This window comes from Dendrobates tinctorius, unplaced genomic scaffold, assembly GCF_039654945.1.
Source record: "Dendrobates tinctorius isolate UK_male_01 unplaced genomic scaffold, ASM3965494v1 ptg000020l, whole genome shotgun sequence".
NCBI classification, from domain to species: domain Eukaryota; kingdom Metazoa; phylum Chordata; class Amphibia; order Anura; family Dendrobatidae; genus Dendrobates; species Dendrobates tinctorius.
Window position 1 is genome coordinate 13,452,828 of NW_027361688.1, and position 26,858 is coordinate 13,479,685.

The 26,858-nt window shown below is 45.6% G+C and overlaps 1 protein-coding gene across 1 annotated transcript; it reads right to left on the minus strand.

Moving 5' to 3' along the window:
• Positions 1 to 10,454: 10,454 nt before the first annotated feature.
• On the minus strand, positions 10,455 to 18,286 carry LOC141083447 (nuclear factor 7, ovary-like). Its single transcript, XM_073567720.1, has 2 exons — positions 17,029 to 18,286; positions 10,455 to 11,103 (listed from the first exon to the last, which is right to left on the minus strand). Exons 1-2 carry the CDS (start codon positions 18,220 to 18,222, stop codon positions 11,062 to 11,064), a joined length of 1,236 nt encoding a protein of 411 aa, XP_073423821.1. The 5' UTR covers positions 18,223 to 18,286; the 3' UTR covers positions 10,455 to 11,061.
• Between the last annotated feature and the right edge of the window lie 8,572 nt (positions 18,287 to 26,858).

The following is a 26,858-nucleotide window of genomic DNA, read 5'->3' on the forward strand; positions in this document are numbered from 1 at the left end:
ACAGAATCCACACTTGGGCAGGCAGAAGCTGCCCCGAAGAAAATCGAGGATGAAACCCAAAGTTACAGAAGAAAGGAGACATCAAAGTGGCAGAACTAGCCCTATTGTTTAGGGCGAATTCGGCCGAGGGCAAAAATGAGACACAATCATCCTGATCAGCAGATATGAAACATCTCAAATAGGACTCCAAAGTCTGGTTTGTTCTCTCAGTCTTCACATTGGTCTGAGGATGAAATGCAGAGGAGAAAGACAACTGAATTCCCAGTTTGGAACAAAAAGCTCTCCAAAATCTGGAAACAAACTGGACTCCTCTGTCCAATACAATGTTCTCAGGAATCCCATGCAAATGAACCACTTGTTGTAAAAACAAGGGCACCAACTCAGAAGAAGATGGCAACTTTGGGAGTGGTACAAGATGGACCATCTTAGAAAGTCTATCACAGATCACCCCAATAACTGTCATTCTCTGAGAGACAGGGAGATCAGAAATAAAATCCATTGAGATGTGGGTCCATGGCCTCCTGGGCACCGGCAGGGGCATCATCAAACCACTAGTACGAGAACAGAGCTTGGACCGAGAACAAGTCCCACAGGACTGCACAAAATTCCTGACATCACGGGATAAGGCAGGCCACCAAAAAGACCGACTCACCAAATCTCTGATACCAAAGATACCTGGATGACCAACCAAAGCGGAGCAATGAATTTCAAACATTACTCTTCACCACTGGTCATGGACATACAATTTTCCCATAGGGCATCATTCAGGTTTATCCTCCTGAAATTCCTCCAGGGCACGTCTCAAATCGGGAAAGATGGCGGAAAGAACTACACCCTCATTTAGAATGGTAGTAGGCTCGGTCACATCAAGAGAATCCACAAAGAAACTCCTAGAAAGGGCGTCTGCCTTAATCTTAGTGCCAGGAAGAAAGGAGACCATAAAATTAAAACGCGTGAAAAACAAGGCCTACCTAGCCTGTCTAGGATTCAAGGGCTTGCCGATTGAAGATAAATCAAATTCTTGTGATCGGTGAGGATCACACCTTGATGTCTAGCTCCCTCCAACCAATGTCTCCACTCTTCAAATGCCCATTTCATGGCCAACAATTCCCGATTCCCCACATCATAGTTACGTTCAGATGGAGAAAATTTTTGAGAAAAGAAGGCACAGGGATTCATCTTAGAGGTTACCGGATCTCTTTGAGACAAAACGGCTCCTGCACCAATCTCAGAAGCATCTATCTCCACCTGAAATGGGAGTGAAACATCAGGTTGCTGTAGAACTGGAGCAGAAGTGAATCTCTGCTTAAGCTCCTGAAATGCTGAGACTGCCTCTGGAGACCAATTCACCACATCAGCGCCCTTTTTGGTCAAATCCATCAGAGGTTTAACAATACCAGAAAAATTACTTATAAATTTACGGTAGAAATTAGCAAAACCCAAAAACTTCTGAAGAGCCTTCAGAGAAGTGGGCTGAACCCAATCATAAATGGCCTGTACCTTGGCCGGGTCCATTTCAATAGCAGACGGGGACAAAATGAATCCCAAAAACAAAATCCTCTGTTCACCAAAAAGACATTTCGATCCCTTAACATACAGAGTATTTTCCCTCAAAATCCGGAACACAGTCCGGACATGTTCCACATGAGAATCCCAATTACTGGAAAAAATCAAAATATCATCCAGATAAATGATCAAAAACTTATCCACAAAGTCCCGGAAAATATCTTTCATAAAAGATTGGAAGACGGAAGGGGCATTACTGAGCCCAAAAGGCATCATCAGGTACTCAAAATGTCCCTCCGGAGTATTAAACGCCGTCTTCCATTCATCCCCGTGCTTGATGCGAACAAGATTATATGTCCCCCTGAGGTCAAATTTGGTAAACCAACAAGCACTTTTAACTCTGGAAAATAAATCAGAAATCAGGGGTAACGGGTACTGATATTTAACAGTGATTTTGTTAAGGGAACGATAGTCAATACATGGCCTTAATGAGCCATCTTTTTTGGCCACAACAAAAAAAAAACAGCACCCAAAGCGAAGAGGATGGTCTGATATGACCTTCTCAAGTGATTCCTTGATATAAGATCGCATAGCATCATGTTCAGGTACTGATAAGTACTGATAATTTTTGGTGCTGCACAATTTACATCAGGGTTCCCCAACTCCAGTCCTCAAGGCCCACCAACAGGTCATGTTTTCAGGATTTCCTTTGTATTGCACAGGTGATGCAATTATAGGCAGAAATTCCCCGCACTTCAGCAGCGAGCTGCTCAACACGATCGGACAATTGCTCCATTAAAGAAAAAATCCTCCTACGGCGCCAGAGAAAAAGGGGGAAAAATATGTAAAAAATTCTGACTTTTTTTTTACAATTCTTTCCTTCTTTAGAGTACCCTAGAGTCTACAGTTTAGGCTGGTGATTCTGTTATGAGCTGGTCACTGAGGAGGATGGCAGGAATAGGCTAGGCCACAAGGAAACCAGAAAGGTTAGTAACTTAGCAGATTGCAGACCCCTAATCCTAACAACACAACTAGCAGTAGCCATGGGGCGTACCTAAGATGATCCTAGACGCCTCGGCACAGCCGGAGGGCTAACTAAGCCTAAAGCAAGAAAGGTGAAATCTAAACTGCCCCGGAGTAGAACCCCAAAGGAATAGATAGCCCCCAAACATATATTGTCAGTGAGACAAGATGAGACACAAACAGAGGCAGAAAATAGACTGAGCAAATGATGGGACCCAAACTGTCTAGACAGGACAGGACAGAAAAGACAATGTCTGCAATCATGCAAAAACCCTAAAAAATCCAACACGTCTGATGTACAAAAAAACACTGAGGTCTCACGACCTCTCCCCCACTATATCAGCATTCTGGTGTGAACTGGCAGCAAAGCAAAAGAGACAAATATAACAGGGGACTGAACAAACTGACACAAGCTGTAACATATGGAGCGGGGTCCAGCACTACCCCAGCAGGGAGCCTGCTGAACCCTCAAAACAAAGCAGAAAAGAGGAAAGGGCAAAACCAGATCAGATGGAAAGGATTAGCAAAAGAATCACTTAAAGGAAAAATGCAGGATCAGGCAGGAAACAGCAGACCTCAAAATGCACAGTGAAAAACAAATCACCAGCAGCAACTGAGGGAAGTCTGCTCACTTATATACTCCCAGTCAGTAACCCTTGATTTCCAATCATCGTCGTCAAGTGGCAGACTTCCATCAACCTGGCCAGCTCCACTACCCACAGCAACCATCAGAGGGAGCCCTGACTCAGAAGTCAGATCAAGAGAATTCACAACACAGGGCCAGTGATGGGGAGAGGGACAATGGTGGGAGTGATGGGGAGAGGGACAATGATGGGAGTGATGGGGAGAGGGCCAGTGATGGGGAGAGGGCCAATGATGGCGGTGATGGGGAGAGGGCCAATGATGGGAGTGATGGGGACAGGGCCAGTGATGGCAGTTATGGGGAGAGGGACATTTATGGGAGTGATGGGGAGAGGGACAATGATGGGAGTGATGGGGAGGAGGAAATGATGGAGGTGGTGGAATGGGCAATTTCTACAAGAAGGGGATCATAATGGGGCATACTTCTGCATGAAGAGGATCATGATGGGGCATATTTCTGCATGAAGGGGATCACGATGGGACATATTTCTACATGAAAAGGGTCATGATGGGGCATATTTCTACATGAAGGGGATCATGATGGGGCATATTTCTGCATGAAAAGGGTCATCATGGGGTATATTTCTACATGAAGGCGATCATGATGGGGCATACTTCTGCTTCAAGGGGATCATGATGGGGCATACTTCTGCATGAGGGGGATCATGAAGGGGCATATTTCTGCATGAAGGGGATCACGACGGGGCATATTTCTGCATGAAGGGGATCATGATGGGGCATATTTCTGCATGAAGGGGATCACGTTGGGGCATATTTCTGCATGAAGGGGATCACGCTGGGGCATATTTCTGCATGAAGGGGATCACGATGGGGCATATTTCTGCATGAAGGGGATCACGATGGGGCATATTTCTGCATGAAGGGGATCACGATGGGGCATATTTCTGCAGGAAGGGGATCACGATGGGGCATATTTCTGCATGAAGGGGATCATGCTGGGGCATATTTCTACATGAAGGGGATCACGATGGGTCATATTTCTGCATGAAGGGGATCACGATGGGGCATATTTCTGCATGAAGGGGATCATGATGGGGCATATTTCTGCATGAAGGGGATCACGTTGGGGCATATTTCTGCATGAAGGGGATCACGATGGGACATATTTCTACATGAAGGGGATCACGATGGGGCATATTTCTGCATGAAGGGGATCATGATGGGACATATTTCTACATGAAGGGGATCACGTTGGGGCACATTTCTCCCTGAAGGGGATGACGATGGGGCATATTTCTGCATGAAGGGGATCATGATGGGGCATATTTCTCCATGAAGGGGATCATGATGGGGCATATTTCTGCATGAAGGGGATCACGTTGGGGCATATTTCTGCATGAAGGGGATCATGATGGGGCATATTTCTGTATGAAGGGTATCACGATGGGGCATATTTCTCCATGAAGGGGATCATGATGGGGCATTTGGCATGTGTTGGCACTTCGTCATAAATAATTAGGTTTTAGGTTGCAGTTTGGGCACTCGGTCTCAGAAAGGTTCGCCATCACTGTCCTATAGGGTCATGTCCTCAGGTGAGAGGAAAATACAGGCAGCAAGAAGATAAAGTTTCTTAAATTAAAAAGGACTATAAAAATGAGAATAAAAATAAAAATGCCCTCAGAAGAGCTGTACCGTTTATTGACGCAGATATAATTACCTCACAGTTACAAGGTAAAATAGGTCATCTCAAAAAACCCGCAAATAGCAAAAATTGACTTAAAAATCTTAGAAAGTCACACAAACGTATTTAATAATAATAAAAAAAAATTGTTGAAAAGAAAAAATTGTAGTCATGGAGTTTATTTTACCTCAGAGAATCAGTCTCTCACAGGGACAAGCCATTGAAGGACGCCATTTTAACAGTCTGTCATCTTCAAAACGGGATAATTAATCCTAGGAATGTCCGATTAAGACGGGAAATATGTCAAAAGGATCACAAAAACTTCTGTAACCAATTTAAATATAAATGGAAACCAAAAATTTGCAAAAAAGTCGAGTTACGTCGAGTTAGAGGGTTACCTCAGGAGCTCGCACGTTTGCGACCTACATCACCTGCGCCTAAGCCACGCCCCCGGGACAATGACTTTGTAAGTGCTGCAGTACATGTCCGTCTCCCTGCCTTTAAGATCTGGGAGATGCAGCCTTCTGTGACTGCAGTGTGACCCCACTGACATTTTTTAGTTTTGTAAGGGGAAAACCCAATTAAGATGTCTGCGAGGCCTTTCTCCCCCAGACATGAATTATTGCCTGTGACACAATGATGGACAGGTATGGTATATTGTTGGTTTTTATTTTTGTTTTATTACAGGAAAACAAGGGGATTTGGTGGAATTAGGCGTTAGGGGAGTAGAATTGTGTTTAGAATTGGGAGTCCTCAGTGGTTGATACCTTTTAATGGCAAACTGAAAATTCTAAATATTCTTCTATCTACTGGCTAACATGGTACAAAGATATATATCTATCCTGTATGTAATTGTGTTTGTTATTTTTAAATAGAAAAGTAAAACTGTGTTTTGTTTCATTTATAATAAAGGATTTTTATTTTATATGTATATGGAGGTGCTGGTGTATACACAGGTGCTGGGGCTGATATATACAGGTGCTGGGGCTGATATACACAGGTGCTGGGGCTGATATATACAGGTGCTGGGGCTGATATATACATGTGCTGGTGTATACACAGGTGCTGGGGCTGATATATACAGGTGCTGGGGCTGATATATACAGGTGCTGGTGTATATACAGGTGCTGGGGCTGATATACACATGTGCTGGTGTATACACAGGTGCTGGGGCTGATATATACACAGGTGCTGGGGCTGATATACACAGGTGCTGGGGCTGATATACACATGTGCTGGTGTATACACAGGTGCTGGGGCTGATATATACATGTGCTGGTGTATACACAGGTGCTGGGGCTGATATATACATGTGCTGGTGTATACACAGGTGCTGGGGCTGATATATACATGTGCTGGTGTATACACAGGTGCTGGGGCTGATATACACATGTGCTGGTGTATACACAGGTGCTGGGGCTGATATACACATGTGCTGGTGTATACACAGGTGCTGGGGCTGATATATACATGTGCTGGTGTATACACAGGTGCTGGGGCTGATATATACATGTGCTGGTGTATACACAGGTGCTGGGGCTGATATACACATGTGCTGGTGTATACACAGGTGCTGGGACTGATATACACATGTGCTGGTGTATACACAGGTGCTGGGGCTGATATATACAGGTGCTGGGGCTGATATACACAGGTGCTGGTGTATATACATCAGCCCCAGCACCTGTATATATATCATCACCAGGTCCAGCCCTCTGAGCCCAGCACCTGTATACACCAGCCAGCCACCCCACTGCAGCCCAGCAGCACCTGTATACAACAGCCAGCCACCCCACTGCAGCCCAGCAGCACCTGTATACACCAGCCAGCCACCCCACTGCAGCCCAGCAGCACCTGTATATATATCATCACCAGGTCCAGCTCACTGATCCCAGCACCTGTATACACCAGCCAGCCATCCACCCCACTGGAGCCCAGCAGCGCCTGTATACACCAGTCAGCCAACCCACTGCAGCCCAGCAGCACTTGTATATACCAGCCAGCCACCCCGCTGCAGCCCAGCAGCACATGTATACACCAGCCAGCCAACCCACTGCAGCCCAGCAGCACCTGTATACACCAGCCAGCCACCGCACTGTAGCCCAGCAGCACCTGTATACACCAGCCAGCCAACCCACTGCAGCCCAGCAGCACCTGTATACACCAACCAGCCACCCAACTCCAGCCCAGCAGCACCGGTATACACCAGCCAGCCAACCCACTGCAGCCCAGCAGCACCTGTATACACCAGCCAGCCACCCCACTGCAGCCCAGCACCTGTATTCACTCACTCATCAGGTCCCAGACCTGTCCATCACTCCAATCCTGGCAAGCATCCAGTGATTATTGCAGGTGCGTGAAGGTCGGCCAGATGTCCTGAGTCTCTCCTGATACGTCAGCACTGGAGCAGAAGAGCAGAGCGGCTCTCTCCGCCCACAAAGAACATCCTGACTGCAATGTCAGACGTTTTTAAGCCCCTCCTGTGCCACTGACTGGTGGTGAGTGATGATGCAGCTGCTGCTGCTGCCAGCGCGAGCCTGCCTGTATAAAACCGCCATGCCCGCAGATTTAAAAGGGCCGGCGGCAAAAATTTAAAACGGGCCGGTGACAGCATCGGTGGTGGCCAGATGAGCGGGCGCCATCACTCCAGCGGCCCACAGAGTCACACACATCGCGGCCCAGCGGTAAAATGCCCAGTTGGGCAGATTATCAATCCGGGCCTGGACCTACTGCTCCCAACTGGCTATAACGAACAGAGGGTAACTGAGCAATTGGATGGGCTAATTATATATATATATATATATATATATTTTATTAGTAGTATGTCAATTACACTTCATTTGATGTCAAAAGAGATGAACAAATACAAAATATTTAGAATAAATAAAGGCCGCTGCCTCCCAATTGTACCACAGTGGTCTCTATTGCACTATGTCCAAGATCAACCCACAGATAAAGTGGTAACTCAGGACAGGGTAGGCTAAAATAGATCAAATCTGCCTCATTACAGGGTGCAACTGAACATCACAATACTGCAGTAATCCAAAGCCACTGCCATTCAACCAGGCGCCATCTTTATCTCTGATGTTCTGAGTCAACATGAAAGCTACCATGTGCCTCCTGAGGAACCTTCATCGTGGGAGGGTAACGCGGCTGATTTAGCAGTCTAAGCTAAGTTTATCATAATCTCTGCAATTTGCTGATCTGATATTTGGCCATAGTGCAATATAGGGCTTCTTGCATTTGACCATAGTTGAATGGCATTGGCTTTGGATCAATAGTATTGTGATGTTCAGTCGCACACTGTAATACTTATTTTAAAATATTTTGTTCTTTTAATTTCTTTATTATTAATATTATTATTTCTTTTGTCATCAAATGAGGTGTAATTGAAATACTTCTAATAATTATTTTGATATGTTAGCCCGGCCGATTGCTCAGTTACCCTCTCTTAGTTATATACAGTTGGCTGGGAGCAGTCGGTCTCTGTGAATATGTATGTTCCTTTGTGTCTTCACTTGCTATGCATCACCTAAATATCTGCTGCGTTGATGCTCTTTTTCACTATAACTAATTTAGTTGTATCATAAATCTCCTTCTGGCACGAGTTGTTTGTTAGGTTTGTGGGTTATTAGTGAGCAGTCCAGGGGACCATAATCCTGGCTTTTCTGTGTTAATTATCCCTGTCTCTCCACCCCTTGGGTCAAATAGTGGGGGTGAAATAAAAGGGGATTTATAGGGTCATTAAGGGACAGTCGACGCTGAGCGGGGGCACCAATTTGCGTCCAAAACTAGGGTGTTAACCTTCGCTGCCAGGTAGGGACTTCTGAATAGGGACTGTGAGGGTTATGATTTCTCCCCCCCCTTCCTTTAATATCTCACCCCGTTACCAACTAAATAATCATCAACTTGTGTATTGTTTTTGGAATTTAGTCTTTCGGTGCTTGTGATTGGTGTTACAACTCTATTTTTAGGGGGTATTTTTTAGTGTGCCCCTTTACCCCTGTGTATCCCTGGACTACTCAATTGTAGCATATTGAAATTGGACAGGCACATTATTGGTCATCTATTTTTGGTTTATCTCTTATTCTGGTGTTTGTCCTTTATAAGTAGGGTTCAACAGGGTTTTTAGGGTCAGCCGCCATGGAGCGGGGGCGCCATTGGTTCTCAAGATGGTGTCAACCTCCGCTGTCAGGCAGGGGCACTAGTTAGGGTTTAATAGGCCTACCCAAACCCTCCTTTTCCTTTTTCTTTTTTTGTGCACCATTGTGTGACATTGATTAGCTAATTGGTTCCTTGGTTTTTCCATTTTTTGTATTTTTCGTTTTTTGATGGTGTTAATGTAACTAATAAAGTTTATTTTTTATGGCATTAGTTTTTTTTTAATTTTTCCTCAGACCAATTTGGTTATAAAAACACACATGTGACATGCACAAGTGTGAACACGTCAATCAGACAATGCTCACACCACCCACTAACTGAGACACAAAAAGAAAACACAGAATGACAGATTTGCAAAAATACTCTGCAATAAAAAAATAGCAGTAATCAGCAAGTGCTGGATAACAAATACAGGGCATTTAGTCACCCATACTAGGGAACGGCCTGTCTGAATCCTGTTCATATTAGACACTGTTCACATGTTCAGGTTTTTAATATATTAGATAGGTACTGCTTCGATAGGGGTTACCTTGACGTGGTGGAGCAGCTTGTGTACATTTTTTTGCGCAAAAAAAAGTATCGACTAAATACCCTGTATTTGTTATCCAGCACTTGCTGATTACTGCTATTTTTTATTGCAGAGTATTTTTGCAAATCTGTCATTCTGTGTTTTCTTGTTGTGTCTCAATTTGGTTATAGTATAACATTGGGCCGAGTGCTCTCTGATAAACCGTCACATAGCAATACATAGTAATACCCTGATGGCGGCCCTATGTGTCTCAGTGGAGAGATGAGCATGAATTTTCCTCTCTCTGGTGACTTATATGGGAGCCCGGCAAGTGTAATCATCTGTATCCAGAGCTCCCATAGAAGAAACCAGAGAGAATTACATGTGTGACCACCTCAGCCCTGACGGTGACAACGCCATCATGTGTAAGATGAGAATACCTCTATAATGTCCACTGAACAGTCTTCTGATAATCGTTCCGGTTCTGTACATGTTATTTTCCATTGACGTCAGTGGGAGACAAACGCCATGAATAGAGCATGTGGGGATTTATAGAAAGAAACGTTGGGTATAAAGAGTTGTCCACTACTTTTATAATGATCACATATCCTTAGGATAGGTCGCCATTATAATATTGGGGGAGGGTGGAGCACCTGCCATAATATCATTACCATATCATTGTACTATGGCCTCCATAGTGGGCAGTGGCCAATAAGAGATGATCGTAATAGAGAGAACTGTAAAGTCAGGAGACGCGACCTGTTCCCGGCCTCCTGGATAAAGAAATCCTTTAGGAATCGCCAGTTTCCGGGAAGTTTCAGGCAAGATCAGGGGCGGATGGGATTTGCTGACTCTTCCATGAGTCCGGATCGTCTCTTCTTCTTCTGGCCCTGGTGCGATGGCTGCCCGTGAGCCCCCTACAGCTACGCCTCCAGCCCCCACTATATCACAAGGAGACACGTGACAGAGTAGTAATATTACAGGAGGGGAGGACAGTTTATTATACCGAGCGGTTACATTAGATATAATACAGTGTGAGGATTACAGGAAAAACACAATCTCCAAAATGATAGAAAACCAGAAATATCCCAGAAGTGACCAACACGGGACATAACGACAACCCTTGTCCTGTGAGACAGAAAGGTGGAATAAGGCTGTCACACAGATTATTGTATGATGAGCAGTTATACATTCTCCTGTTACACTTTATCAATTCCTCACTAGGTGCGATATGTATAGGCCGCGTCTCTGCACCATCGGCCCTATTGTAAGGCCCAGACTGTGACTGAGCTTCATAGGAAACTGCCAGTGACGGTATACAGCAATCCTGAGATTATACCGTATATACTACAAGCGAGCAAACGACTGCAAGACTGAAAAAGAAGGAAAAACTAAACAAAAGATATAAAAAATAGGAACAAAAAAACAATTCACATATTGTATCTTCCCAGTTACAAACAATAACAATTTAAAATATAAAATATTTCGTATTCCCGCGTCCACAAAAATCCAACCTGTTGAAAATATAAAATTATTTCACCCGTACGGTGAACATCATGAAGTAAAAAAAGGAAAGAAATCAAAATTCCAGAATATCTGTTCTTTCTGTCACCACAATTCCCTGAAAAAAATCAGTGAAAAGCGATCACAATATTGTATAGACCTGAAAATGGCAGCTATAAAACTACAGCTCATCATGTAGAGAACAAGCCCTGAAAAGTAAAGAAGATCTCTAAAAAGGGGGGGACACAGAGCAATTTATTTTCAGGCCACGTTCACACGTTGAGTATTTCGTGAGGATTTTTCTATCTTAGTATTTGTGACCAAAACCAGGAGAGGAACAATCAGAGGAAAAGTATAAGGCCGGGGTCACACTAGAGAGGAATACGGACGAGTGAGAGGCGCTAAAACCACGCATTAGGCTGGAGTCACACTAACCTGCGCAAAATACGGTCAGTATTTTACATGCGTAATACGGATGACAGACCCCTAAATAGTGCTCCGTATGTCATCCGTAAGCAAGGTGTGGTCGCGTATTTTGCGCATGTCAGCATCCGTATGGAATCCGTATGGAGAGATTTTCTCGCAGGCTTGCAAAATGGACATATAATGGAGCCCTATGACAGTTTTAATAAAGAAATGAAAGAATAGATATAGACACATAGAATAGAATAGATAGATAGAATATATAGAATAGATATAGACACATAGAATACATATATATATATATGTATTCTATGTGTCTATATCTATTCTTTCGTTTCTTTATTAAAACAGTCAGTGTGAGTTTACTGTATCGTGCACTGAATTGCCGGCTTTGCTAAAAGACACCGGGTGCGTATTTCTCGCAAGTCACACGTGTGGTCCGTGTGTAATCCGTATTTTTTGCGCACCCATAGACTTGCATTGGCGTATTACGGGCGTAGTACGCTGACAATCGCAGCATGCTGCGAGTGGCACGGAGCGTAGGATACTGAGGAGAAATATACGGCTGGTGCGAGGGACCCCATAGTGAATTATTGGTCCGTGTCTAATGCGTGGTTTTTGCGCCTCTCACGCACCCGTATTCCTCACCAGTGTGACTCCGGCCTCCGATTCTCTATGGGTTTGCTCCCATCAGCCGTATATTTCTCGGGCGTATTCTACGCTCCGTGCTAATCACAGCATGCTGCGATTGTCAGCGTACTACTCCCGTAGTACGCCAATGCAAGTCTATGGGTGCGCTAAAAATACGCATTACACACGGACCACACGTGTGACTTGCAAGAAATACGCACCCGGTGTCTTTTAGAAAAGCCGGCAATTCAGTGCGCTATACAGTAAACTCACACTGACAGGTTTAATAAAGAAACGAAATAGATATATACACATAGAATACATATATATAATAATAAATGCCCTAAGCAGCTTCCGGTTGTAACAACTTCCGTCCAGTTGTAACCGGTGACGTCACCGCACACCTCTTTCCATGTTAACCCTCAACACACCACTCCTCCTCAACACACACTCCTCTCACCTTTCACCATCTCCACTCACGTCCACTCACTCTTTCACTCCACATACGACCCTTTCTCTCACTCCGTCTCTCATACTCACGCCGTCATCGCCGCTGATCCACGACCCCCGCCATCTTCTTCCGCCGGTGCCATCCTGGATCCAGACGTCCTCCACGCCGACGACATGTTCTTGCGGCGACGCCATTTTGGATCGGCGAAATCCCGCGATAGTCAAGATGGCGTCGCCGCAAGAACATGTCGCCGGCGTGGAGGACGTCGGGATCCAAAATGGCGTCGGCGAAATCTCGCGGGATTTCACGATACTCAAAATGGTGTCGCCGCAAGAACATGTCGCCGGCGTGGACAACGTCTGGATCCAGGATGGCGCCGGCGGAAGATGATGTCGGGGATCGTGGAGCAGCGGCGATGACGGCGTGAGTATGAGAGACGGAGTGAGAGAAGGGGTCGTATGTGGAGTGAAAGAGTGAGTGGACGTGAGTGGAGATGGTGAAAGGTGAGAGGAGTGTGTGTGTTGAGGGTTAACATGGCAAGAGGTGTGATGCTATCGCATCCTCCCGATGCGATAGCATCGGGCCATAATCTAATATAAATAAATATATATATATATACACATACATACATGACATTGTGACAAACATATATATATTTATATTTCACAGAGTTCTTCATAACAGAATAACCGCTAATTCAATTGCCGGCTTCTATCAAATCATTCCCCAACCCGACATGAAATGACACATGGTTTACATTCAGTAAAGCATTTCATGTCATGTTTTTTTATATGTCCCTGACTAATAATTAGATGAGGGTTTGTGTGCAAAATTTGGGAGGTGTAGTTGTTATTTTAAGGGGTTAATTCGTTGTTAAATAATGCCTGGGATTCCCATAGCCCTGTAGTGGTGGCGAGTGGGTTAAGTTAACAAAGGTTTAATGTCACCACTCGATTGTAAGGTGACATTAACCCTTTGTTAGATTAACTCATTCGCCACCACTACAGGGCAATGGGAATCCCTGGCATTATTTAACAACAAAATAACCCCTTAAAATTACAACTACAACTCCCAAATTTTGCACACAAACCCTCATCAAATTATTAGTCAGGGACATATAAAAAAAACATGAAATGAAATGCTTTACTGACTGTAAACCATGTGTCATTTCATGTTGGGTTGAGGAATAATTTGATAGAAGCCGGCAATTGAATAAGGCTGGTTTCACATTTGCGTTAAAACAACGCTGCGCCCTGCGTCGTTAAGCCCCGCCCCGAGCCGGCTCCCTGCCCGCCCCATCCGGGATCACCGCCTACTTTCGCATTTGCACGCATGCGATCGGCGCACCCTATCTTTAGCATAGGGTGCGCAGATCATGCGCTGCCAGTGTGAAAGTAGCGTGCTGCGCACTTTTGACGGTGCGCCGTGCGCGGCGAAATGCAGCATGTTGCATTTCGGCGCGCACGGCGCACCGTCAAAAGTGCGCAGCACGCTACTTTCACACTGGCAGCGCATGATCTGCGCACCCTATGCTAAAGATAGGGTGCGCCGATCGCATGCGTGCAAATGCGAAAGTAGGCGGTGATCCCGAATGGGGCGGGCAGGGAGCCGGCTCGGGGCGGGGCTTAACGACGCAGGGCGCAGCGTTGTTTTAACGCAAATGTGAAACCAGCCTTAGCGACTATTCTGCTATGAAGAACTCTGTGAAATATAAATATATATGTTTATCTCAATAACTTGTGTGTATATACACTCACTGGCCACTTTATTAGGTACACCATGCTAGTAAGGGGTTGGACCCCCTTTTGCCTTCAGAACTGCCTCAATTCTTCGTGGCAGAGATTCAACAAGGTGCTGGAAGCATTCCTCAGAGATTTTGGACCATATTGACATGATGGCATCACACAGTTGGCGCAGATTTGTCGGCTGCACATCCCTGATGCGAATCTCCCGTTCCACCACATCCCAAAGATGCTCTATTGGATTGAGATCTGGTGACTGAGGAGGCCATTTGAGTACAGTGAACTCATTGTCATGTTCAAGAAACCAATCTGAGATGATTCGAGCTTTATGACATGGCGCATTATCCTGCTGAAAGTAGCCATCAGATGTTGGGTACATTGTGGTCATAAAGGGATGGACATGGTCAGCAACAATACTCAGGTAGGCTGTGGCGTTGCAACGATGCTCAATTGGTACCAAGGGGCCCAAAGAGTGCCAAGAAAAAATTCCCCACACCATGACACCACCACCACCAGCCTGAACCGTTGATACAAGGCAGGATGGATCCATGCTTTCATGTTGTTTACGCCAAATTCTGACCCTACCATCCGAATGTCGCAGCAGAAATCGAGACTCATCAGACCAGGCAACGTTTTTCCAATCTTCTACTGTCCAATTTCGATGAGCTTGTGCAAATTGTAGCCTCAGTTTCCTGTTCTTAGCTGAGAGGAGTGGTACCCAGTGTGGTCTTCTGCTGCTGTAGCCCATCTGCCTCAAAGTTCGACGCACTGTGCGTTCAGAGATGCTCTTCTGCCTACCTTGGTTGTAACGGGTGGCAATTTGAGTCACTGTTGCCTTTCTATCAGCTCGAACCAGTCTGCCCATTCTCCTCTGACCTCTGGCATCAACAAGGCATTTCCGGCCACAGAACTGCCGCTCACTGGATTTTTTTTCTTTTTCGGACCATTCTCTGTAAACCCTAGAGATGGTTGTGCGTGAAAATCCCAGTAGATCAGCAGTTTCTGAAATACTCAGACCAGCCCTTCTGGCACCAACAATCTTGCCACGTTCAAAGGCCCTCAAATCACCTTTCTTCCCCATACTGATGCTCGGTTTGAACTGCAGGAGATTGTCTTGACCATGTCTACATGCCTAAATGCACTGAGTTGCCGCCATGTGATTGGCTGATTAGAAATTAAGTCTTAACACACAGTTGGACAGGTGTACCTAATAAAGTGGCCAGTGAGTGTATGCATTTTATGTGTCTATATCTATTATTTCGTTTCTGTTAGAAAAACCCTGTCATAGGGCTCCATTATATGTCCATTTTGCAAGGCTGCGAGAAAATCTCGCCATACGGATGCTGACATGCGCAAAATACGCGACCACACCTTGCTTACGGATGACATACGTGGCACTATTTAGGGGTCATTCATCCGTATTACGCCTGTAAACTACGGACCGTATTTTGCGTCGTTTAGTGTGACCCCGGCCTAATAGAAACACGTCACCACTTCTGTATTATCACCCACTCCTGGTTTTGGTTTATAAATACTGATGGAAAATACTGACCAAATACTGGTTGTGTGAACGTGGCCTAAGGGGAGGTTCAGTCGAGAATATAAAAAATCGTCAGATTCATCCAGAAAAGTAGAACGATAATTTTCTCACTTATCATCCTTCCGTGTACAATTCGTTTTTTACAGCAGCAGCTATTAACCATTTAGTTTCCTGTTACAGAATTGTAATGTACCCGTAAAGATCGAACGCTATACTGTGACGTGTGATTTTTTTTCTAGCACACCCATAGACATGAACGGGGGAGTCTCTGTGCCATGGAATAACATTGGCCCAAGTGTGGTCGGGTGAAATATAACGTCGTGTCCAGGAGCCCTGAGGGTCGTTCTCCAGACGGTCTTTTTGGTATGAATGATATTGGTGAAAAATAACAGACGGTGCCAGGAACAATGTCGGCAGGTGAAAAATATCACAGCATGTGCGAGTTTCTTGTGGAAATCAGATTAGACTCATCCACTCAAATCTATGGGTGCGGAAAAAAATAAAAATAAAATGTGATGCCATACAGCGCCACGGTATAGGCAGAAATTTGTACGGATACATTGTAATTCTGTAACACAGGAAACTGTAAATGGTTAATAGCTGCTGTAAAAAAGCAAATTGTATATGGAGGACAAGTGAGAAAAAGATCGTCCCACTTTTCTGCATGAAACTCTGAATGATTTTCTATACGGTTTTATGAACCTCCCCTAAAACTAATAACAGTAATGATCCTGGGGGGTCGTCCATAATGGGGTCCACAGATCACATGACCTGTTATATTAACTGTTCAGCCAGATCCCCCTCCCTGTGATGTCACCGGTCTCTGGGCAAATATCTTACAGCAATTATTATTGTTCAGCTGCAAATTCTAATCCAGGCATCACCATAAATTGATGGGTGAACTACAAATAACGCAGCATGAAGGGGCTCGGAGAAGGCGGCAGTGAAGGTGTGTAAGTGTCTGATGGGGTCACACAGCTCATAAAAGGACAACTGCCCGGCCTCATAATCCAGACAGATCCTGACTCTATCACTGGAGATCTTGTCAGGTAACCGGATCTCTTTACTGCCATGTATCACTGAACACTGATTATTATATATCCACAAACCCCAGGACTTGTTATTATATCCAATCAGTGACTGCTGCCCCCTCCTGTCTATACTGGGATAACACATCCCCACCATCCACAACACTGATCTACTGATCTCCACTTCCCAGTAATGTCGCCCTGAGGTAAATCCCCTCCTGCTGATCACCTGATAATCCTGGAATCTCTCTGCTGTTTCTGGACGATTCTGCTTCTCTCCTGTCCAGGTCGCAGTTTTCAGGTTGTCTGATATATGGAGATTATTAGCAGCTGTGGTTACATCCAGTAATATGTCTGCAGGACCCTCCACATAGATCCCGCTCCTTATACCTGATATTACCTCACATAATGTGTGTAATGTGTGTGAGATCACAGCCACATCCAGGTCATCTCCATCATGGGGCTGTTTATCATGTCCCCCTGTGTCCTCACCACCTCCCTCCTCCTCAGGATCACACAAGTCACCGGTGTCTGGTTCCTGTAGGACAGTCAGTGGATCCGTCATGTTACACAGCTCCTCAATGTGTCTCATCTTCCTGGACAGCTCGTCCTTCTTTATTTCCAGCTGATGGATCAGAGCAGACAGTGGCAGTGACTCTTCCTTTTCCTGCCTGGAGATCTCACTCAGGACCTTCTTCTCCAGGTCCTCCACCCGTCTCCTGATGTCTGTACACAGGGCAGTGACTCTCTCGGCTTCTCCAGCTGCTTTTTCTTGAGCTTTTCTCCTGCGTTCCTCCAGACTCCGGACTCTTTCCTCAGTCTCCTTTCTCTTTGTGATCAGTTTCTGGAGAACATTTGTCAGTTTCTCCTTCTTCTTCTTTGAGGCCTCATCCAGCATCTCCACCCGATGTCCTCGATGTTCTCCGGCCAGACTGCAGGACACACAGATACAGATGGCATCCTGAGTACAATAATACTTTATAAGTTCCTTATGGACAGAACATTTCCTTTTCTCCAGAGAAGTGCTGGGATCAGATAAGACGTGTTCTGCTGATTTGCTGTGAACTTTCAGGTGTTTATCACACAGAGAAGCCTCACAGTGTAGACAGGATCTAACAGCAGGTACCGGAGAGTCCACACAGTAAGTGCAGCAGATCCCGGTGATCTCCTCTTGTTCTTGCTGAGTAATCAGGAAACGTTCTGCGACATTATGGAGATTTATGTTCCTCATCAGTGCCGGCCGCTCCTGAAACTCTTCTCTGCAGTCAGGACAGGAATAAACTCCAGACTCGTCCTGTGTATCCAGCACACGATCAATACAGACCCGGCAGAAGTTGTGTCCACATCTCAGCGTTACAGGGTCCATAAATGTAGATAAACAGATGGAGCAGAGCAGCTCGTCTCTCAGATCAGCAGACGCCATGGCTGACGGAAGAAGGAAGAAACGAAACTGGAAGTGTCTAATGCTGGACAGAGGACAAAGTTGTAGTTACACCCAGTCACTTAACCCTTTATTTCTTCTTTCCTAAAGCGATAACTTTTTAATTCTCCAATCAATATAGTCATATGAAGGTTTGGTTTAGTAAGAAGGTTGTATGGGTAAATACACAATTTTGCTGCACGTATACTGTACTGACTGATTATTCTTTGTTGGGGGGGGGTGCGTCATTAAATGAAAGAGCAGCAATTCTGTCTTTTTTTCTTTTTGCAATACTTGTTTTAGAATATTTATCTCCAGGGCCGGCGTCAGCACCCGGCGCACCCAGGCAAGTGCCGGGGCCCTGAGCAGGAGAGGGGGCCCACTAGCTGTCGGGGACACCAGCACGCTATGGGGGCCCAATGCCAGTGCCAGTGTCGGCACCTCTGAGTGTGACTCCCCCCCTCTTGCTCAGGGCCCCGCCACTTGTGATACTCACCTCTCCCCGTTCCACCACTGCGACGTCTTCCGCATCTTCTGACTGTGACGTCTCAGGTCAGAGGGCACTATGACATCACGGCAGGCCTGGATTGATAATCTGCCCAATCGGGCAGATGCCCGCTGGGTCGGCGGCTCTGAGCTTCAAAATGGGCCCTTTAAATCTTCTGCACAGGACCTGGTGCGCGTGCAATCACTTTGTGCACGCGCTGACAAGGGCCGAGGCGGCCCACGTCAGCTCGTGATCGTGGCCATCGTCAGTGCGGACAAGCAGGAGAGCACGTGTAATAGGGGTGGTGCTGTTATGGACAGTAGGAGACACGCTGCTACTTTAAGAGACAGCAGCCCCCCTTGTTTGGTGTGATGGAATGTTCTGCTTCCTCGTGCAAAAGACTGTGTTATGAACTGCCCAAGACTGAAGAGGGAAGGAGCTGAGCCTGTGAGAGGGAGAGAGAAAGAAGCTGCTTCTGAGAATGGCTGTGCATGTAACTGTGATAAAGGTCTCACAGCCTGGCACGTATTGGACTTGTGAAGTTGAACAGACCCTTTGGGTGTAGCAAAGGTGGCTGTCCTGTGCTATTTTGAGAAGCCACAAAGAGACCGAGAAAGGGATTTACAGTGTCCAGGAGCACCTCCAGGACCCTGAAGGAAGGAGAAGATCACATTTCACGGCTCTGCCAGGCAGACGTGCGCAGTACCGTATAGGACTTCTGGCGGCCCCCGGGACTGGACCCGAGTCCCCAACATTGCTGTGAGTTTGTTCCCATTTGTGCACATGACAGGGCCTAGTGTAGGCTTCAGTAGACAGAACACGGCAGCTGTGTGGCCTGTTTAGTAGAGGCCAAGGAGGTTACACGTAGAATAGCATCATTCTGTGTTCATTGGTTGGATTTGCCTGTGTAATAGTTGGGGCTCTGTGCTATTTGATGGCCCAGCTAAAGAACACAAACTCTTGTACATTATCTTTTGCCACTGCATACCCTTGTTTGCACCTTTCTTATCTACTTCATTCCTTGCCTTCCAATAAGTTTACCCTTTGTTGTTTGCACCTCATCTTGTGTACCATAGTCTCCCTGCGCCTTGGTGATTCCCCGGCCATCGCTTCACGCGCACCAGGGTCTGTGGCTGCAGAAGTTTGAAAAGCCAACCACCGCGGCGCGCACAGGACGTCTGACCTGTACCGGAACGGATGCTGGCAGCAGAGTCGCGCTGCTGGGGAGCAACTGTGAGGTAAGTATACAAAGCTTTTTTTTCTGTCCAAAATGAATTAAATGGGTGAGGGGGGATGAGGAATTGCACATGATGACAGGGAAGAAATAAGGGGGACTGCACATGATGTAGGGAGGGGGTTAAAGAGGGACTGCACATGATGATGTGGGGAGGGAGATAAAGGAGGACTGCACATGATGGGGGGATAAAGGGGGACTGCACATGATGTGGGGGGGATAAAGGGGGACTGCACATGATGTGGGGAGAGGGATAAAGGGGGACTGCACATGATGTGGGGAGAGGGATAAAGGGGGACTGCACATGATGTGGGGAGGGAGATAAAGGACTGCACATGATGTGGGAGGGATAAAGGGGGACTGCACATGATGTGGGGGGATAAAGGGGGACTGCACATGATATTGGGAGAGGGATAAAGGGGGACCGCACATGATAATGTGGGGAGGGGGGATAAAGGGGACTGCACATGATGTGGGGGGGATAAAGGGGGACTGCACATGATGTGAGGAGGGGGATAAAGGGGGACTGCACATGATGATGTGGGGAGGGGGGTTAAAGGGGGACTGCACATGATGATGTGGGGAGGGGGGTAAAGGGGGACTGCACATAATGTGGGGGAGGGATAAAGGGGGACTGCACATGATGATGTGGGGAAAGTGTTAAAAGTAACTGCAAAGGATGACATGGGGTAAAGGGGACTGCACATGATGAAGTGGGGGGGAGAGGATGGGAGACTGCAAATGATGAATTGAGAGTGAGGGAAGAGGGAAAGCAATTGAATTGATGGTGGGGAGAGCAAATTAATTTTGAGAGTGAGGGAGTAAATGATGTATTGAATGTGGGGGTAGAGCTGTTGATAATGAATAGAGGGTAGAAGAGAGAAGACATGACAATGAATTGGGGCGGAAGGGGCATGTAAATATAATGAGTCGGGGAAGCAGGAGGTACATAGTGGGGGGCACTGAATATGTAGTGACTAGTAATGAATTGGGGGAAAGAGTACAGGTGCTAATTAATTTATATATTAGGTGGGGAAAGTGGCTATTTATAGTTAGAAGGGGCTCAGTGGCATATTATAATTGATATTTGGAATGGTGGGTTAGATAATAATCAATTATATATTGATGGTGGGTGCATATCTGTATTTAGATGTGTAGTGTAGAAGAAAGGAAAAAGAGGGGAATGTGCTCTGGAAGCCGTGCTCTAGGTAGCTATGTGTTATTTTACGCAGAGATGAGTCCTGGCTGGAAGAAGTGATGGCGGTCTGTACTGCATGAAAAAGAAAAGCAAAGATGAAGGACTTCAGCTAGTGACGTCACTGGTGAGTCAGTGTATTACCTGTACACTAACGCTATATGCTCTGTACAGAGCTCCTGTGTATAATGTCACCAGTGAATACTATATTATCTGTACACTGACACTGTATACAGAGGTCCTGTTTATAATGTTACTGGTGATCACTGTATTACCTGTACACTATAATCAGAGCTCCTGTGTATAATGTCACCAGTGATCACTGTATTACCTGTACACTGACACTGTATACAGAGCTTCTGTGTATAATGTCTCTGGTGATCACTATATTACCTTACACTGACAGTAAAGACAGAGCTCATGTCTATAATGTCACTTAGTATTGTGGTCTGATCATGGTGTGGTGGTATTTGTTCCTTTTATGTGGTATTATTTGGTCACTATGTGGTCTGGTCATAGTGTGATGGTATTTGTCCCTTGTATGTTGTATTAATGGTCATTTAAAAAAGATGCATGTGACTCATTCCCTTAAAGAAAAATATATAAAACTATAGCGTCCGGCCAAAAGAGTCTACCGTGTCATGGTGGCGGCTTAAAAAACTCTTTTGGCCAGAACAAAAGCTGCTGTCTATGTATGTGATCTGGTTTTTGATGGGAACTGTTAATATCTGATTGATGAGGACATGGTGAAGTTGAGTTTTTCCAAGAGTGTGCGGTGGGACTGTGGAAGGCTGAAAGGGTGGAGGCAGAGGTGGGGTAGAGCCTGGGCGGAGTCTCAAGGGGGCCTGAAAATTTTGCTAGTATGGGGCCCTGAAATTCCTAGTGGCAGCCCTGCTGCAGAGTACCACTTTTCCTGTCCTGTACACACTAAAGCATAAAGCTGCTGCTAGCAACGGAGCAGGACACTGCGAAGGAGCGCCGGGAAGGTAAGTGTAATGGTTTGTTTTTTTAATCTTTTCTGATGGGGCCATGCATACCAGGATAAGGAAAGGATTGGACCAATCATACCAGGATAATGATGGGGCCATGCATACCAGGACTGGGATAGGGGCCAATCATAACAGGTAAAGGATGGCGCCCTGCATACCAGGATAAGGATGGGGCCATGTATACTTGGACGAGATGGGGGACCCTGCATACCAATATAGGGATGGGGATAATCATTCCTGCCAGTATAAGGATGAGGTGGACCATTCCTACCAGGATAGGGATGAGGAGCCATGCATACTAGGACGAGATGGGGCCCTGCATACCAGGATAGGGATGGGGCCCTGCATACCAGGATAGGGATGGGGCCATGCATACTAGGACGAGATGGGGACCCTACATATCAGTATAGGGATGAGGGTGATCATTCCTGCCAGGATAGGGATGAGGAGGCCATGCATACCAGGATAGGGATGAGGGGGCCATGTGTATCAGGATGGGGATGAAGGGACCATATTTACCAGTATAGGGAATATTAAGTTTTTTCCCCCCTAATTTCCTTCTCTAAAACCTAGGTGCGTCTTATAGTCCGAAAAATATGGTGTATATATTGGAAAACCCATTTAAATGGATTATGCCAAGTAATCCCCTATCCCGAGACCTACAGGGGTTTGACAAAATAATGGAAACACCTAACGTTTTGGCATCATAATCTTCGAACATGTTATAAACATGCAAACCGTGACATATGGTAATGTTTTGTAGTTGATTACTTGTGTTATGTGATATGTGTATGTAAATTAACTGTTTCTTTTGCAGAATTGTAAGAACATTGATGAGAACCTGATACCAATGGCAGACCTCTCGGATTTTCAAAGAGGCCAAATTGTTGGTGCTCGTATGGCAGGCGCTAGTGTAACAGAAAGTGCACGAATGCTTGGCGTGTCAAGAGGTACTGTCTCCAAAGTAATGACTGCGTTTGCAAGAGAAGGAAAAACATCCGCAGCAAAGCACAGGTCCGGCCGAAAGTCGAAGTTGACTGAGAGAGACCGTTGGACTCTAAAGCAAATTTTGAGAGAGGATCGCAAGACCACGGCTCCGAAAATCACTGCTGAGCTCAATGAACACCTACAGAACCCAGTTTCCTCTAAAAAATGTTCATCGGGAGCTGCACAAATCTGGATTCCATGGAAGAGCTGCAATTCGAAAAACGCTGCTCTCAATGACAAATGTTTCCAAGCGTTTAGAGTGGTGTAGAAACCTCCAGGCCCCCTGACGAAGGTGTTCCGAAACGCGCGTTGGGGCGGACACAGGGACTCCTGTTTGCCATTCGCCATCCATTTTTAGGTTCAGGTAGTTATACTGCTATATATGAATATATGTTTTTGATTGTGGCCTGGATCTATTCTCATTAGCTTGACCACCTGTTATTTCACTATGGGCACTACATTTGGTATTACCAGCTGTCAGGCGTTTATGTGCAATATATATTACCACTATGTAGCTATTTGTATTATTTAGCGCAGTATTGGCAACCTGGACCCCTGTGTCCCTATCTGCTGTGTTTGATTTTATGGCTGTACAGCATGTACGTTTGTACCTTGCTTTCCACTTTAATAAAGGAATTTTATAATGACCGTCAGTTGCATCTTGGATTCGTCCTCCCCCTGTGCTTTGTATAGATTTTGCAACCGGTCAATTATAGTCCTTGGGTGCATATGTGGGTGATATGTTGTCTATAATTGTAATGGTTGATCACATCAGATTTCCCCACATGCCATATATACCGAGTTGTACTACCCTCGCCATTTAGGGCGTTTTAACTGAAGAATGGGCTACAATTCCTTTGGAAACAATTCACACCTTGTATGAATCCATACCTCGGAGAATTGAGACTGTAATCGCCGCAAAAGGTGGACCTACACCATATTAAACTAACTTTTGTTGATGATTCCAGGTGTTTCCATTATTTTGTCCAACCCCTGTATGTAGTCTCTGGGGTCCGACCGCTGGGACCTTCATGATCCTGAGATACGGCTCTCTGAAGAAGTCGATCATGCGCACTGCAGCGGCATTCACACATGGCTCTTCAAATAACGCTTTTAAGAGGAGTGTTGAAGGGCACGACAAAATATAGCAAAATCCACTGATCGGGTGTGGGGGGAGTGTTATAGTATGTGGGCTGGTGGGGTTTGTGTGGTAGGGCTGCTTTTTTGTCCCAGTCCGACCCTGCATCACGTCTGTGCGCCCTCCGTCTGAGCAGTCACAGTGCAGAGAGCCATAAGACACTGATGGTGAGAAGTCCAGAGCAGAGCAGCAACCAGCAAGGAGAGATATTTCTTTTTTTGATGTTTGGAGTAATATATGGGGACCATCATACACTGGAGCATCATATATGGGGCCAATTATATATGGAGCATTATATGGGGCCATTATATAAGGAGCATTATATGGGACCCATTATGCACTGGAGCATCTTATAAGGGGCCCATTATACACTGGAGCATCATATATGGGGCCCATTATATATGGAGAACTATATGGGGCCCCTAATACACTGGAGCATCATAGATGAGTGTATTTGTATTAGTTCGGATCAGAATTGAGGCTATATATAAATATCTCCAGAATGAGTGGGATAATAATTCATAAAAACCCCATCAGGTTACAGTAGGGCTGAGTAACAATACATACTGTTCTCTCTGCGCGCATTCTCCTATATCTGACTAGTCAGTGCCCTCTCTAATAATTCCTTTGAAGGGGAAGTTTTTATGACTAATTGTTTGAATCACTGTCACATTTTGAGAGTCTGATGTCAGATAAAGTGACCAGAAATTTGTCTAAAACTCAGAATACCCATAAAAAGTTTATTTAACATTGTCAGTCTCTTAACTACAGCCTTTAAGGAGGGAAACATCCAGGATCAGAGTTTGCTCCCATTTCGGCTGTGGCAGTAGGACATCAGCTCTAAGTTCCAGATCACACTGCGGAATACAAGGAAAGCTCGGGAGCACATGCAAATCCTTTACTTGACTCTTGAGCAAGGGTGTACTTTTCTCTGGACAAAATGCAAAAATACACAAAATAAAAAGCCCTAAAAAACAGTAATACTTCATTAGTTCAAAATTAAAATTTGGCAATACAGGTTTTACACTCCCAATTCTAAAGTAGGTGCCGTATCGCACACTGCTAGGTTTCGTAGTGGGGAATCCAAGACAATGCAAACTAAATATATGGAGTTAAGGAAACTGTCGCTATATTCTCCCTTCAACAAATTTCCTACCTTGCCACGGAGGTTGGCGTCGTAATATATCCCAAGTGGTGCCCCCGCTCACTGTCGGATGTCCCCTTTATGCCCTATTATACACCCTACCACCAAGAAAGTGCACGTTAAACACATGCAAAAATTCCCAAGAATTTAAAATCAATGACAGAATGAAGATAGCACAAGAATATTGCACTTTCCTGGGGCCAATGGACCAAGTCCAATAGATACAGTATCAGCCACCTATGCTCAAATGATAATACACAACCGTATAGCATCTAAGGGGAGCAGCTCCCAATCACATATTTCCAGGGTTATATGTAACATACATGCTCAATAATTATATATATATTATTAACAATGGTACTTATCCCATCACGAAACACTGTCCCAACGCGTTTCTCCCCACTGGTTGTTGGGGTTCATCAGGGAACTTCAGGTGATCCAGAATTCAAAATTCTTAGAGAGGTACCATCAATGTGGGATTTCCTATGGCTGCTGGGTTGGTATTATGATCCAATGTAGCCGAAATCAATATGGCCACTCCTGCTTTCTTCTCATTTTGGGAGTCTAAGTATACTGTGGGATAGAGGCGCTTAGCACAATTACAGATTCCATTAAGCTTTAAATGGGTTTCTGCGTCTGCTTGTTGGGTTCGTAACTCGTTTATAACCAGACGTCTTTTAGTGTTGGAATTTACACCCTTAACATTTAGTGATAAGAGATTAACCATTATCTAAATCTTGATGATGATTGGCGTATGAAGTTTTACCTAAAATGCTGTGATACTGTTATCCTATCTGAGAGTTGATGGCATTCTGGTGAGGGATCGCTTTTCTAGAAGTTCTTATCTTACTATTAAGATGCAGAAGAGATTGGGGAAGACTAAAGGTCCTGTCACACTTAGCGATGTACCAGCGATCCCAACCAGCGATATGACGCGGTCAGGATCGCTGGTACATCTCTAAGTGGTCGCTAGTGAGCTGCCACACAGGGAGATCTCACCAGCGACATCGCTGGGGACGGGGTTTGCTACTTACCTGTCACAGTAGGCGATCCTGCGTCCTCCCGCCCGGCTCCACGCTCGTCGCTCGTCTCTCCACAGGAAGCGCCGCAGGAAGCTGACGACGAGAAACAGTCCAGCCTGTTCTCGCGCGATCAGCGATAAGCAGCGGGGGAGCGGTCGGAGGTAAGTATCAGACAGCGATATCGCTAAGTGTGACAGGCCCTTAACCCCTTTCTGCCATGAGACGTACTATCCCGTCCATGTGCCCTGGGACTTAATTCCCAAGGACGGGATAGTACGTCTAATGCGATCAGCGGCGCCCACGTGGTGAGCGCCGCTGATCGCGGCCGGGTGTCAACTGATTATCACAGCTGACACCCGGCACAATGTGTCAGGGGCGGTCACGGACCGCCGCCGACACGTTAACTCCTTGTACACCGCGATCAAACACGATCGCAGTGTACC

What these genes read in the sequence shown, in the direction of transcription:
- LOC141083447 (XM_073567720.1), bottom strand. Translation starts at nt 18,222, where the DNA reads ATGGCGTCTGCTGATCTGAGAGACGAGCTGCTCTGCTCCATCTGTTTA. An exon ending in AGAGATTCCAGGATTATCAG is followed by an intron (nt 11,104 to 17,028) that starts GTGATCAGCAGG and finishes GATTTTTTTCAG; the next exon opens with GGAATTGTGGTGACAGAAAG.